The 15558-nt window shown below is 44.4% G+C and overlaps 1 protein-coding gene across 1 annotated transcript in view; it reads right to left on the reverse strand.

The window, feature by feature from the left end:
• The window catches only part of cdk7 (cyclin-dependent kinase 7), a 55882-nt gene extending 41332 nt beyond the window's left edge, over positions 1-14550 (reverse strand). The window contains exon 1 of the mRNA XM_069938630.1: positions 14444-14550. Within this exon, the coding sequence (XP_069794731.1) occupies positions 14444-14512 (69 nt within the window). The 5' untranslated portion in view covers positions 14513-14550. The remainder of the gene's footprint in view (positions 1-14443) is intronic.
• Positions 14551-15558: the final 1008 nt, after the last annotated feature.

Consider the following 15558-nt stretch of genomic DNA (forward strand, 5'->3'; position numbering starts at 1 on the left):
ATTGATGGCCTCGACCCCTAGTACAATCCCTGGCCTCTGCAGATACCAGCTTTGCAATCAGGCAAGTGTGAAAGGGGTAAATGCATTCTGGGATTGAAATGACCCAAGTTTTTGTGTGAGTGCAGAAAGAAAAGATTAAAATGAAGGTATAAACTCTGCCATGGGAAAGTCGCAGTGGGAGAGAGAAAGTGAGGACATAAATAGCAATAGCAGCAATTTTTAAACAGCGTGGGAAAATTGGAAGCGCTATTACGCACAGTTTATAAAGATTGTGGGAAAAAGCATTGGTGGACCTGACTTCCCAGAATCCTGTGTGGCAGAGAAACCACTCTATGAATGCTCCATGTATGGAGCCAAGCATACAGCCCTTTCTCTGACTCATGGAATTCTGGAAGGGCAGGTCCGCCATCGCTGCCCCCCTCCCCCACAGTATTTATAAATTGTACATGATAACGCTACCAACTTTCCCACCCTGTCCATTATTTATATTTTGTTCATAGCCCCTGATAGAGATTTATATAGGTTGGCACAACAACAACAGGAGCTGAAAGGCTCATACTGTGCTGGACATAAAGCTTAATTATGTTATAATTATGCATGTTAATTTTGTTCAAATACAAGATCATAATATATTGATCAGGATTTAGGTCCACCTTTACTCGATGAATCATGACGTCACTCGTAGAAAGTAGAACAGTCCTAACCCCAGGGATGGCTCCTTGCAAGTGTGAAACCGTTCACTGTCCCATTTAGGAGTGGTCAAGTGTGAAAAGCCAAACCCCCATTCCTATCTCAGGACACTGAACAGCCAATTTAGTGAGATGCAAGTGTGAAAGAAGCTTAAGTTTCTTAAATTCCCCTTTTGTTCCAGCCTACACACCACCCTTGGCAATGTATTCCAGGCATCCACAACTCTCATTGATGTCTCTCCAAAATCTCCCTCCTCTTCACTTTCTAAAGATGTCCTCTGATTTTTGCCATTCCCACTCTGGGAAAAATGTGTTGGCTGTCAACCTTAACCATGTTTCTCATAATCTTGTAGACCTACATAAATCACCTCTCATCCTTCTTCGATCCAAAAAGTCCTAGCTTTGCTAAGTAACCTTGCCTCCTAAGATATATCTTCCAGTCCAAGGAACATCCTGTTAAATGTCCTCTGCACCATCTCCATAACTTCCTCACCCTTCCTGTAAATGAGGTGACCAGAACACAATATTCTGTGTAGTCTCATCAGAGATGTATTGAGCTGAAACATTACCTCACGACTCCTGAACAATTCCCTGACTCATGAAGCCCAGCATACGATAGGCCTTCTTAACTATCCTATCAACCTGTGTGGCAACCATGAGAGATCTATGGATTTGTACCTCAAGGTCCCTCTGCTTTTCCATACTGTTAAGTATCCTACCATTAACCAAGTACTCTGACTTCAAGTTTGACCTTACAAAATGCATCACCTCACACTTATCCAGCTTGAATTCAATCTGCCACTTTTCTGCCCAATTTTGCACCCTGTCTTTATCCTCTTGTAACCTATGACAGCTTTCAACACTATCCACAACTCCTCCAACCTTCACATCATCTTCAAATTCACTGATCCATCCCTCTACATCTTCATTCAGGTCATTTATAAAAAATCTCAAAGAACAGGGATCCCAGAACATCCTGCAAACTCCACTAGTCACTGATGTCATGGGTGATAATTTCTCTGATTCTCTTGCCTCATAGGTTTAAACAAACCACTGTTGGACTGAAATTGCAGGTGTTGCAAAAATAAAAATAATCACGATTTAATATCACGACCCTCTAGCTAAAGAAATTTCTCTCCCTTTCTGTTTTAAATTGATGCCCTTTTATCCTGAAACTGTGACCTCTTGTCGTAGACTCCCTTACCATGGGAAACAACTTCATCACATCTACTCTGTCCGGGCCTTTCAGCGTTCTAAAAATCAATACGAGGTCCCTCCTCATCCTTCTGTACTCCAACGAGTACAGTCCAAGAGCTGATAAACATTCCTCATATGCTAATCCTTTCATTCCTGGTATCATTCTAGTAAATCTTCTCTGAACCCTCTTCAATGCCAGCACGTCTTCTCACAAATAAGGCACCCAAAACTGTACACCGAAATACCAGTGAGGTCACACCAGTGCCCTATAGAGTCTCATCATTACACCCCTATTCTTGTATGCTTTTCCTCTAGAAATGAATCCCAACATTCATTCACTTTCTTCACCACTGACTGAACCCAGAGGTTAACCTTTAGGGGATCCTGCACAAAGTCCCTTTGCATCTCCAAATTTTGAATTTTCTGCCCATCTAAATAATAGTCTGTCCATCTTTTTCTTGTACCAAAGTGCATGGCCGTACAATTCCCAACATTGTATTTCACCTGCCATCCCTTTGCCCATTCTCCAAGTCTATCCAAGTCTCTCTGCAGCCTTTGTGTCCTGAGCACCACCAGCTCTGCCACCTATTTTGATGTCATCCACAAAATTTAGTCACAAAGCTAACTATTCCATTATCCAAATGATTTATATATAACATAAAAAGAAGCAGCACCAACAATGACCCCTGCAGAATACCATTAGCAACAGGCAACCAACTGAAATAGGATCCCTTTATTCCAACTCTCGGTTTCCAGCCTAAAAACCAATGCTCTATCCATGCTAGTATCCTTCCTGTAATACCATGGGCTCTCATCTGGTTAAGCATCCTCATATGTGGCACCATGATGAAGTCCAAGTACGCAACATCCACGGTTTCTCCTGCCTGTCCTGTTTGTCATCACCTCAAAAAAAATTGTAATAGGTTTGTCAGGTATGATTTTCCTTTGAGGAAACCTTGCAGACTTGGACCTAACTTGTGATGCATCCCCACGTACTCCATAACCTCATCTTTGACTATTAATTCCAACATCTTCCCAACCACTGCTGTCAGACTAATAGATCTACAGTTTCCTTTCTGCTGCCTCCTTCCCTTCTTAAACAGCAGAGTGACATTCATTATTCTCCATTCCTTTTGGAACCATTATAGAATCCACTGATTCTTAAAAGATCATTACCAATGTCTCCACAATCTCTGCAGCAACCTCCTTCAGAACTCAAGGGTGCATTCAATCCAGACCGGGAGACTAATCAACCTTTAGAACATTTAGCTTCCCAAGTACCTGCTCTCACGTGATCTTGACAGAACTCACTTTACTTCTCAGACTCTTGAGAGTAAGCTTCTAATATCTTCTGTAAAGACTGATCAAACTATTCATTCAGTTCTTCTGCCATCTCGTTATCTCCCACTACAATCTCTCCCTTGTCATCTTCTAATGGTCCTATGTCTACTCTTCTCTCTCTTTTGCACTTTATATACTTTTAAAAAAACTTTTAATATCCTCTTTGATTTTTTTTCTAATGTCCTTTCATAATTTCTTTTCCTTCCTTCTTTGGCTTGGCTTCGCGGACGAAGATTTATGGAGGGGTATGTACACGTCTGCTGCAGGCTCGTTGGTGACTGACAAGTCCAATGCGGAACAGGCAGACACGGTTGCAGCGGTTGCAAGGGAAAATTGGTTGGTTGGGGTTGGGTGTTGGGTTTTTCCTCCTTTGTCTTTTGTCAGTGAGGTGGGCTCTGCGGTCTTCTTCAAAGGAGGTTGCTGCCCGCCGAACTGTGAGGCGCTAAGATGCACGGTTGGAGGTGAGATCAGTCCACTGGCGGTGGTCAATATGGCAGGGACCAAGAGATTTCTTTAAGCAGTCCTTGTACCTCTTCTTTGGTGCACCTCTGTCTCGGTGGCCAGTGGAGAGCTCGCCACAGAACATGATCTTGGGAAGGCGATGGTCCTCCATTCTGGAGTCGTGACCCACCCAGCGCAGTTGGGTCTTCAGCAGCGTGGATTCGATGCTTGCGGATTCTGCCAGCTCGAGTACTTCGATGTTGGTGATGAAGTCATTCCAATGAATGTTGAGGATGGAGCGGAGACAGCGCTGGTGGAAGCGTTCTAGGAGCCGTAGGTGATGCCGGTAGAGGACCCATGATTCAGAGCCGAACAGGTGCGTGGGTATGACAACGGCTCTGTACACGCTGATCTTTGTTTGTTTCTTCAAGTGATTGTTTTTCCAGACTCTTTTGTGTAGTCTTCCAAAGGCGCTATTTGCCTAATCACCTTCTTAGTTGCCTTCAGTTAAGTTTTTTTAAAAGTTTCTCAGTCCTCCATATTCCCATTCATTTTTGCCCTCTCTTTTGCTTTTACTTTAGCTTTAACTTCCTTCGTCAGCCACAATTGTCTTATTTTTCCATTCATAACTTTCTTCCTTTGTGATGTGTACCTGTCCTGCAATTTCCTCATTTTTTGGCAGAAACTCCAGCCATTGCTAATCTGTGATCTTCCCCATCAGTGTGCATTTCCAATCGACTTTGGCCGTTTCCTCTCTCATGCGACTGCAATTTCCTTTACTGCTCTGACAGGAGGAGATACCAGCTATTGCCGAAGTTTGCAGTACCAAAGGCTATTGGCCAGTCACTAGAGGATGGTATTGTGGGGTCTATAACATATATGGTATCGAATGCTTTTCAGGAGATGGTACTAGAAGAATCCATCAAGAAATACCCCTGCCCTGTTAACTGCCCTCTGTTGGAGGTGCCTAAGGTAAACCCTGCGATATGGGACAATTTGAAAGTCCCCCATAAGGGCAAAAGACATGAAATTGCAAAGACTACAGGGGTCACTGGTCAAAGGTATCACTGCATTCACACAACAAACGCTCTCACATGATTTATCGGAGACACAACAAGATGCTCTAGGGCATCCCATGCAAACTATGAACTGAATGCTTCCAGGAAGAGCTGATCAAGTCCAAGCTAAATGTAAGATATGCTCATTTGTGCAGAGCATCTAACCCTGTAACAAAGTTTCTATTGGGTGACGATCTCAGCAAACAGGTGGAAGATTTGAAATAAGCAGCAGAAGGCAGCGGCTGGCATGGTCAGAAGTGCGAGAGCACAGGCAAGAGAACCTGTTATGTTTCACCCCTATCGTAGATATGCAGGGGAATTTAAGCAGGTTATCCGAGGCGGTTTCCCACTCTAAGCGGCTACAGCCAGTAGGTCTTTAGGGCAACGTCCTCCAATGGAGAGAGCAGCAGCGGAATTTTTCCGCTCAAAGTGCTTTGCGGAGGTGGGCCCAGAATGCTCCAGCCCGCAGACTAGGCGGATCGAGGAAGTGAATGTTATGCATTTACAGTTGAGTGCTCTTGGTAATTACAAGGTTTTAAAGGTTGGCGGTCGATTAACACTATTCCATGATAGATGGTGTATGCTATCAGACAGTGAAGGGGTATAAAATTGAATTTGACCCACAGAAATCCCCTCTGATAAGAAGGAAGGGTCTTTATACATATATGCGCACACCGCAACTGCCGAGATCATGGCGTTAAAAAGGAAAAACATTATTGAATGTTGTAGTTATGAAAAATATGAATTTGTATCAAATATCTTCACGAGACCCAAAATAAGTGGTGGCACTGAATCTATTGGATCTTATCGAATATGTTTTGTACAGGTATTTTAAAATGGATAACATATATTCTGTGATGCCTATGTTACATAAGGGCTATTACATGGTCTCAAAAGATTTGCAAGACGGATATTATTTGGTTGCGATCTGCCCACAGCACAGGAAGTTCTTAAAATTTTCCTGGAAGGGTGAGCTATGGCAGATAAGGCTTTGACGAATGGGCTGAGCTCAGCGCCCAGGGCATTTCCCAAGTTACTGAAGCCGGTGTTTGCCAAGCTCAGGAAAGAGGGGCACATGGTAATGGGTTACCTAAACAATTCTCTTATCGTGGGCAGATCGTTCAAGGAAACAGAAAGGGCAGTAGCAGCCACCTTGAGATTAAGCCACATGGGGTTTCTTATTCATCCCGAGAAGTCAGTGTTGGTGCCTACCAAGAGGTTAAAATTCAATGGCTTCATTATTGACACAAAAGACATGAGACTTTCCCTACCAGAGGATAAAGCGGCAGAGATCAGGACAGCTTACAGAGGGCTCATAACAGAGTGTTGTCCCTCCATAAGAAAGGTGGCCAGGTTGATTGGGAAACTGGTGGCGGCTTTCCCAGTGGTACAACATGGCCTGATAAATTATAGGTTCCTGGAAGAGGGACAAAGTACCTGCTTTTAAGGCAGCCGGGGACATTTTGACAGGCCCATGAGGCTAACTAGTGAGGCCAGATCCAACCTGGTATGGTGGATCGGCCATACCTCATGGGCTTACGTGAGGATCGAGCTCAGAAAGGTGGACCTGAAGATCAGGTCAGACATCAGTGGCGAAGGTTGGGGAGCCATGAATCTAAAGGTCTTTACTGGGGGAAAATGGATGGACATGGAGCTCAGAGAGGCCTCTAAATCAGGCATCAATTATTTGGAAATGCTGGCGGGGTTTCTAGCACTAAAATCTTTCTGTGCGAGGGAAGCTGACATTCATGGACTGCTGAGGTTAGATAATACTTCAGCTGTGGCCTACCTCAATAATATGGGAGGTCTTAAATCTCCTTCCTGTAACAAGTTAGCCATTGAGACTTGGCACTGGTGCATTCAGAGGAGCATTTGGGTTACTGCCGCCTACCTGCCGGGTCAGATCAACGTACAGGTGGACCTGATGTCCAGGAAATTCAATGATAGCACTGAGTGGACTCTGGGTAAGAAATATTTTAAACTGCTAGTAGACACCTTTGGCATGCCGGAGATCGATTTGTTTGCCTCAGGATTGCATACTGAGTTTTCTAACTGATATGTTCTATGTGCAGAGGGCCAGCTGTAGTGCAGTGAATACAGCAAAGAGTGAGTTGGCTACTTTCTTGATGCTCCAGGACTTTGAGCATGAGATGATGAACCACCCCCTGATCAAAATATTTATTAAAGGAGTGTTCCACTTGCATTCTCTGGTACCCCGATATAACAGTATGCCTCCTATGTGGGGAAATGGAAAAAGTACTGTGCCCAAATCAGTACATAAATGTCAGCTTCCCTCGCACAGAAGGACTTTAGTGCTAGAAAACTCAGGTTCTGAGGTTCATGTCCTGGCTGCTGGAGCCCCAAGCGGAAGCGATTGACGCCTTTACCCTAGACTGGTCAAAACTTAACTTTTATGCATTTCCCCCGTTCGCCTTGGTGGTGAAGTGCCTGAATAAGATACAGGAAGACAGTGCCTCAGGATTGCAGGTAGTGCCTAATTGGCCTTCCCAATGTTGGTTCCCCATACTCCTTAGGCTTATGGTGGGAAATCCATTGATATTCACAAAAAGCAGAAGTCTGCTAATCCAACCGGGGTCAAAGATATCTCATCCATTGTTTCACTCAAGTCTGTTAGGTTGCAGGATTAAAGAGCAAGGATCGACATAAACGCTCTGAGCCTAGAACTCTGGATATCCTGTGGGCATCTTGGAGAGTCTACTCAGAAACAGTATGCCTCCAATGTGGGGAAATGGAAAAGTACTGTGCCTAAATCAGACTGAATGAACAGTCAACCTCTATCGGAGGCATATTGAGTTTTCTAACTGATATGTTCTATGTGCAGAGGGCCAGCTGTAGTGCGGTGAATACAGCAAAGAGTGAATTGGCTATTTTCTTGATGCTCCAAGACTCTGAGCATGAGATGATGAACCACCCCCTGATCAAAAGATTTATGAAAGGAGTGTTCCACTTGCATCCTCTGGTACCCCGATATAAGGATATTTGGGACATAAAGATTGTTTTGGACTATCTAAGGCTACTGTCACCAACTTCCAATTTGGATTTACGGACTGTCCCATAAGCTGATAATGCTGGTGCCCTTGACATCGGCCTAGAAAGTACAAACTTTGTTTCACATTCATATGGACTATATCCATTGGGAGGAGGACTGTGTAAGCATTCAAGTTACAGATACTTTGAAACATAACAGGCAAGGGAGAATTGAAACAGAATTTTCACTGTATGCATACAGGGAAGATGAAAGATTATATGTGTTGGATTGTTTAAAAAGATATGTTGTATGTACAAAACATATTAGACTAAATGAGAAATACTTCTTTATATGCTATACTTCTTTATCAGCGGGCTACTCTGCAGACGTTGGCCAGATGGCTGCAGGAGGTCATGAGAGTAGCTGAAGTGGATATTTCTCAGTTTGGATCCAATTCAACTAGAGCGGCAGCAACCTCGGCAGGCAATAGGGCCGAGGTCCCTAGATGGGATATCCTTAGCCAGGCGGGATGGAGCTATGAGAGAATCTTCAATAGGTTCTACAATAAACCTTGAAACTCAAAATGGGCTGAGTTTCACGGCTTCCATCCTACACACAGCGAATTGAACAAGGCCGTGGGAAGGGGACCCATTGAACTGATTATGGTCTATCGGACCACCCGAAGGGGATAAGCCACTGAGCTACAAACTCTCACACTGCCGAACCAACCTACATTGCAAAGAATAATGAAGAATTAAATGAGCACTTACCTGTGCAAAATTTGATGATTATGATTCGAACAATGGGAGTTGATGAGTCAACGTGCCCACCTCTCCCTCTCCTCTTTTTTCTTGTTTATGGACAAAGATGTTTTGGTTGCAATAAACATGTTCAGTTACAGGTTTGTATTATGGTTGGTTCATTTAATTTAGCCCATTTTAAGTTCAGTGGCTTCTCCCTTCTGGACTGCAAAAGACTAGCTCAGTTGACTCACCAACCCCCATTGTTCGAATAATAATCATCAATCTTCACACAGGGAAGTGCTCCTTCAACTCTTCATTTTACCTTTCAAAGTAAATTGCCTCATGTTTACCAACATTGAACTCTATCTGCCAGACCCTTGTCCACTCACTTAACCAATCTCTCTGAAGACTCTCTACATCCTCTGAGCAATTCGCTTTCCATTCAATTTAATGTCATCAGCAAACTTAGATACTTCTACACATCATCTTCTCCTTAAAACCATTTATGTTATATTGTATGTTATATTGCGAAGAATTATGGTGCCTGCACTCCATTAACCAGTGATTCCTAACCAGAGAAACATCCACTTATTCCAACTCTCTTCCTTCTCTTGGTTAAACCATCCAAGGGATAGCAGATAAGGATCATTTATGTAATGGTGAAGGATTGCTTTTGGGACCGATATGGTTTCCTATAAACATTAAAAATCAAGACACGAATGTCAGAGGCTTCAGGCTTGCTGAGAGTGAGATAGACAGGATGGGTACACAATAATAATGAAGTGAAACATGGTCTCATGCACTGCCAGACGGAGACCACCCATGATCTCCTACCTTGGCCCCGGCAACCAACAGAACTGAGCCTCTGACGCAGGTCTCCAGCTGAGCACTGGTGACCCACAGAACCAATTCTCCATCACTTACTCCTACCATGGCACCAGCGGCTTACAAGACTGAGCCTCTGACACAAACTCTCACCCCGACCCCAAAGGCTTACAAGACCGAGCCTCTGATGTAAACACGCCCTGGACCTGGGAGCTCACGAGTCACTCTCGCATACTCTCTCTCTGGCCCTTCTCACCCACTGACTTCCCCAACCCTGCCTTGCTCATTGATCCTGTTCCTTCCTACCCTCCACCTCCCATCCTCCGCCCCATCTGACACCCTTCACCCCATTGAACCCTCTTCCTCAAACTCTGCCTAGTCTTCACCATCCCCTTTGACTTCCCCTTCTCAGAGATGGAATGCTTAGTCCTCTTCATCTCCCTTCACTCACAACTCAACAAGTTCCACGCATGCCATGTTGTTGAATTCTTCTTCCATCAGCTCAGTCTTCATGTCCACTTCTACAACCAGGATTCTCCAATCCCCACTAAAGAGCCCTTTTCCTGCCTCAAACCTTCTTCTCCTGGACACCTGGTTCCAGCCTTCTGCCTGCTTTGGGTCTTTATAATTCCAAATCCAGATGAGACATCAACCATATCGGCTTCACCACTCCCCTCAATCATTCCAATCTCAGCCCCTCAGAACACCTGGCCTCTCTGCTCTAATCCAAAACTCCCATCAAACCCAGACAAGGGTGATGTTGTTGTGGTCTGGCGCACTGACCTCTATCTGGCTGAAGGCAAATGACAACTCTCAGACGCCCCTCCACCTTGACCACTGTCTCTGAACCCATCATCTTCCTAGCACAGCTTCCAACTTCATTGTTTTCCAACCCCACAGTGCCTGTTTTTACCACCTACCCAAGATCAAAAACTCAATTGTCCCAGCAGACCTATCCTTTCTGCATGCTCCTGCCCCACAGAACTGATGTCCACTTACTTCAACACAGTTTTATTCCCCCTGGTGTCCAATTCCTCCCCATTGATATTAGGGATACTTCACTTGCCTTCTAACACTTCAAAAACTTCCAGTCCCCTGAACTTGACAGCCTCATCTTTACCATGGACATCCAATCACTATACACCTCCATCCCCCATACCGAAGAACTCAAAGTCCTTCCTTTCTTTCTCGACCACAGACCCAACCTCCATCATACCCTCCTCCAACTGGCAAAACATCCCCACCCTCAATAATTTCTCCTTTGCCTCGTCACACTTTCTCCAAAGTCAAAGGAGTGGCCATGATTACCCACATGGGCCCCAGCTATGCCTGCCTTTTTGTTGGTTACGTGGAGCAAGCCTACACAGGCAGGCCTCTAAACTCTTCCTCTGCTACATCATCAACTTCAGAGCTGCCTCATGTACCCATGATGAGCTCATCAATTTTATCACTTTGCTGCCAACTTCCACCATGATCTCAAATTCACTTGGTCCATCTGTAGCAGCAGATCTCTCTATCTCCATCTCAGGAATCAAACTCTTGACAGACATCTTCTACAAACCCATCAACTCCAATAGTTACATCGACTACACCTCTTCGCGCCCTGTCCCTTCTCTCAATTCCTCTGTCTCCACAGCATCGACTCCCAAGGTGAGATCTAACATCCCAGATCATTAGAAACATCCTTCTTCAAACAACATGGCTTCCCTTTTTCTACCATCAATTCAGCCCTCATCTGCCTACTCTTCAATACCCAGACATATGCCCTGGTCTCCTCTGTTCCCATATTCAACTAGGATAGGATTCCTCTTGTCCTCACCTACCACCCCACCAGCCTCTGCATCCAACATATCATCCACCACCATATCCACCATCTACTACATGATCCCACCACTCCACCTTCTGCAGGGACCGCTCCTTCCATGATTCCCTCATCTATTCATCCAACCCCACCAATCACCCCCTTGGCACCTACCCCTGTGACCGCAAAAGTGTGCCTAAACCTCCTCTCTCACCATCATTTGGGGCCCCAAATAGCCTTCAAAGTGAAGCAACATTCACCCTCCAATTAGATGGCATTAACACTGACCAGTTTCTGTTAGGAAATACCTCCCCCCCATCTTTCCCCGGCTCCTTTCCTCTAGTTCTATCTGTCTCTTTCTTTCCTTTTCCCCTTGTCTCCTTTCACAGAGGCAAAATCAATTCTCACCTTTACTCTCTTGTTCGCTCTCATATCCAATTAACACCTTTAATCTGTTGCTCTATACTCTCAATCCCTCCCAATCTTCCTATTCTCTCCACCCTTCTATACAGATGCCTTTCTCTTTTTTTTTAATCCATACCTTGGGGAAGAGCTCAGGCACGAATCGTCGGTAATATATCTTTACCTCTTATGGAGGCTGTGAGATCAACTGAGCTCCTTCAGCATTTCTGTCTTTTTACTCAATGATATTCAGATTTCAGATTTATTTTCAGAGTACATACATGACATCATATACCATCCTGAGATTCTTTTTCCTGCAGGCGAGGCAGAATTACCACTTACTGGTAGAGCAAAAAAACTGTATACAACATACAGATGTAAGCTAATAAAGAACTGTAAGCAGAGACAATAACCTATACCTAAATGTCAACAAGACAAAGGAGATAGTGGTCAACTTCAGGAGAGCCTGGGGAGAACCATTCTCTGCTGACCATCGATGGCTCAACCTTGGTGTGCACCTGGTGAAGGATCTTTCCTGGTCCCCCAACACCACATCCATTGCCAAGAAGGCCCAACGCCTTTACTTCTTGCGGAGGTTGAGGAAAGTTCAGCTTCCACCCTCCACCCTCACTACGTTCTACAGGGAACTGTACCATCACGTCCCCACAGGGAAGAGTAAAGACTGCTGAGGGGATTATTGGGGTCTCTCTCCCTGCCATAATGAACATTTATAACAGCCGTTGTTTGAGGAAAGCCATAAATATTGTGAGGGACTCCACACACCCCTTCTGCAATCTGTTCTCCTTCCTGCCATCCGGAAAGAGTTACCAAAGTGCTCGGGTCCTCGCGACCAGATTACGAGGCATCTTTTTCCACCAAGCTGTAAGGCTTCTGAACTCCAGGGACACAGGGCTAGCATATGTAACATGGTATTTAATGTGATGTATTATTTATAAAAATTGTTTCTGAAGTAAATAACCAGCTCCACAGTCTGAAGAAGCACTCTCTTGCTTTCACCGTACACCGCAAGGTTTATGATATGAACGATAAAATAAATGCGACTTGACTTGATAACCAATGACTGTGCAATACACAGAGAATCTTTTTTTTTTAAATTACACCAATATAGCAGATGAAAGTTTATCGTAATAAAAGGGATGCATGTGGGGAAATACATCATGAAACAGAAGGTCCTTGGACATGTCCAAGGATTCCTGAAGATGGCAGTACAGACAAGGTGTTGAAGAAGGCAAACATGTTGGCTTTCATTAGCAAACCAAAGAATTACTGGAAAGGAACGTTGCAGCAGAGGAGAGACTAGATAGGATGAATTTGTTTTCCTTGGAGCACGAAAGACACCGGAAGCAACCTGTCTGAAGTACGGAACGCTGAGGGATGTAAATTTTCCTGCTAGCGGATGTGCCTGACATAAAATAAGTGAAAGGGCAAAAAAAATTGAAACAAGATCAATGTGATTCTGCAACTGGATATAGATTGAGCAAAAACCTAGCAAATGTGGGGAAATGTGAGTTCATGCACTTCAGTAAGGATCAAAAGGAAGATTACTATTGAAATGGAGAGAGAATACAAAGGAGTCAAGTTTAGTGATCTAAATGTTTTAGTGCATGAAGGGTGGGACGGTTAGCACGTTACAGCAACCGGGACTAGGGTTCAAATCAGTGCTGACTGTAAGGAGTTTGTACGTTCTCCCCATATCTGTGTGGGTTTTCCCGGGTGCCACCATTCAAAATGTACCAAGGTTTTAGGTCAACTGTGTGTAATTGGGCAGCGCAGGCCGAAAAAAAAATGACCAAGAGTTATCAATCAGGTGTAGCAAACACTTAAAGAAGCCAAAGACACATTGACCTTTATTATAAATATGTTTAAGAATGGGAGGGGGGGGGTTATTATAGTTGTACAGAGTGTTGGTGAGACCAAACCTGAAATACTGTTCAGGGTTTTGTCCCCTTATCTAAAAAGGGATGTAATGCATTGGAGGCAGTGCAATGTGGGCTGAAGGGCTCTGCTGTTACTGTTTCCATATTCTAATTCCTAGGATGAAAGTGCTGTCCTAATAATAAAGGCCAGACTGTTTGGATCTGTATATTTTGGTGTTTATAAAAATGATAGACGACTTATTCAAATATACAAGATCCTGAGGAGGTTCGACAGAGAGTAAATGTTCTGATATTTTTAACTGTTGGGAGAGTCACAGTCAAAATACAATTGCAAAATAAGAGCAGTTGCACATTGATTATATAGAATTTTTTTTTCAGTCTTTGAATCTCTGAAATTCTCTTTCCTCACCCCCAAAGGTTGTGGAGTAAGATCATTAGATATATTTAAGGTGGAGTTAGATATTTTAAAGATCGTGGAACTGAAGCAATGTGGACTGGCAGAGGAGTGGAGGCCAGATGTGATCGTGTAAGATGGCAGTGCTGGGTTGAGGGGCTGATGACCTACTCCTGCTTAAACCTTGGAAGGGTATCTAGGTTTACGTGGAATTAGGTAGGGTTTTTTTTTTCTTCCCCCATTCCTTGCATTTAATATGCGGCGCACACTGCTGGCCGTGGTGGTGGACCCAGAGAAGCATTCAGGTAAGCACGTGGAACGCCATAGCACTGAAGACGACGGGACGAGTGCTGGAGAGTGGAAGAACATGTGGCCTATTTTCATACTGTGACTGCATTCCGAGTTGGGGAATGACGTGGTGGTTGCAAGGTTTCCTTGCCAAGTTAAATGCCCGTACAACTCGTTCACAGTTTTCAATGCAGGAACTGCAGAGCCGGTTTGTACCAAACCACAAACGAATGAAACACACAACTTTCTCCGGAGAGTTGAAGAAAGCCCCCGTTTAACACAGCAATCTACTCCACCGGCTTCCTGCATCGGTGCAGAGGTTTGCAAGAAGCCGGACTGAAACCAGCTACGAGGAGGCAGGAGCCGATGAGCCTCACCTGTCCCTCTCCTAAGAAATCAAGTTTCTCGTAACGCTTCGCCCTGGACTTGACATCCACCGCCATCATTCCCAGGAGCACCAGAGCCTCCGCAGCATAACTTCCGACTCGGTGGTGTCGTCACTTCCGTGGACCAGCCACTGAGCGATCAGAGCTCGGCCGAAAAAAATCGGCCTGGCTGCTTAGCAACAGCAAACGAGGCATCAACTCAACCCACCAATCAGAACGCGGGCCGCCTTGCCGCAAGGTGCTGCCCATAAAATGCATGAAAGGGTGGGCGGAATTCTCAGCTTCAAGGTCGCGTTTGAAATAAAGAGCCCTGTACTTTTCCTCAATGAAGATCCGAGTTAGAGGGATGCAGATGCTGGAACTCGACCAGCTTCAGGAACACAATCAGACTCCGACCACTCTTACTTTTGCACTTTATTGTTTTCCCTCATATATTTGATAACCACATTTTTTTTGCACTAATTGCCTCGCCCGCAGAAAAAAAAGAATCTCAGGGTTGTACGTATATATAACCATGTAACAATTTACAGTACAGGTCCTATCAGCCCTTCTAGTCCCACCTACCCACTCCCATGCCCATAACCCTACAACCCCCTCACATCTATGTATTCATCTAACCTCTTAAATGACAGAATTGACCCTCCGGAAGATTGTTCCACTGAGCCATCACTCTGAATGAAGAAGCATCCTTTTATATTACTCCTAAAGTTTTTCCCTTATGACCCCTTGTTCCAATCTCCCCTACCCTCAGGGGAAAGAGCCTATTCACATCTACTCCCTTCATAATTTTAAACACCTCTATCAAATCCCCTTTCAACCTTCTATGCTCCAGTGAATAAAGTCCCAGTCTACTCAGTCTTTCTCCATATTCAAGATACTGCAATCCAGGCAACATTTTCGTAAACCTTCTTTGCACCCTCTCAACCTTATTTATATCCTTCCTCTAACTTGGAGACCAGAACTGCACCCATTACTCCAAACTTGACCTCACCAATGCCTTAAACAGTCTCAAAATCACCCCCAGCCCCAATATTCTATGCTATGCTATAAAGGCATGTACTCTGGCAATAAATCTAAACCAAACCAGGAATGCTGGAAGTGCTCAT

Source organism: Narcine bancroftii, chromosome 1 (genome assembly GCF_036971445.1).
Source record: "Narcine bancroftii isolate sNarBan1 chromosome 1, sNarBan1.hap1, whole genome shotgun sequence".
Classification (NCBI taxonomy): domain Eukaryota; kingdom Metazoa; phylum Chordata; class Chondrichthyes; order Torpediniformes; family Narcinidae; genus Narcine; species Narcine bancroftii.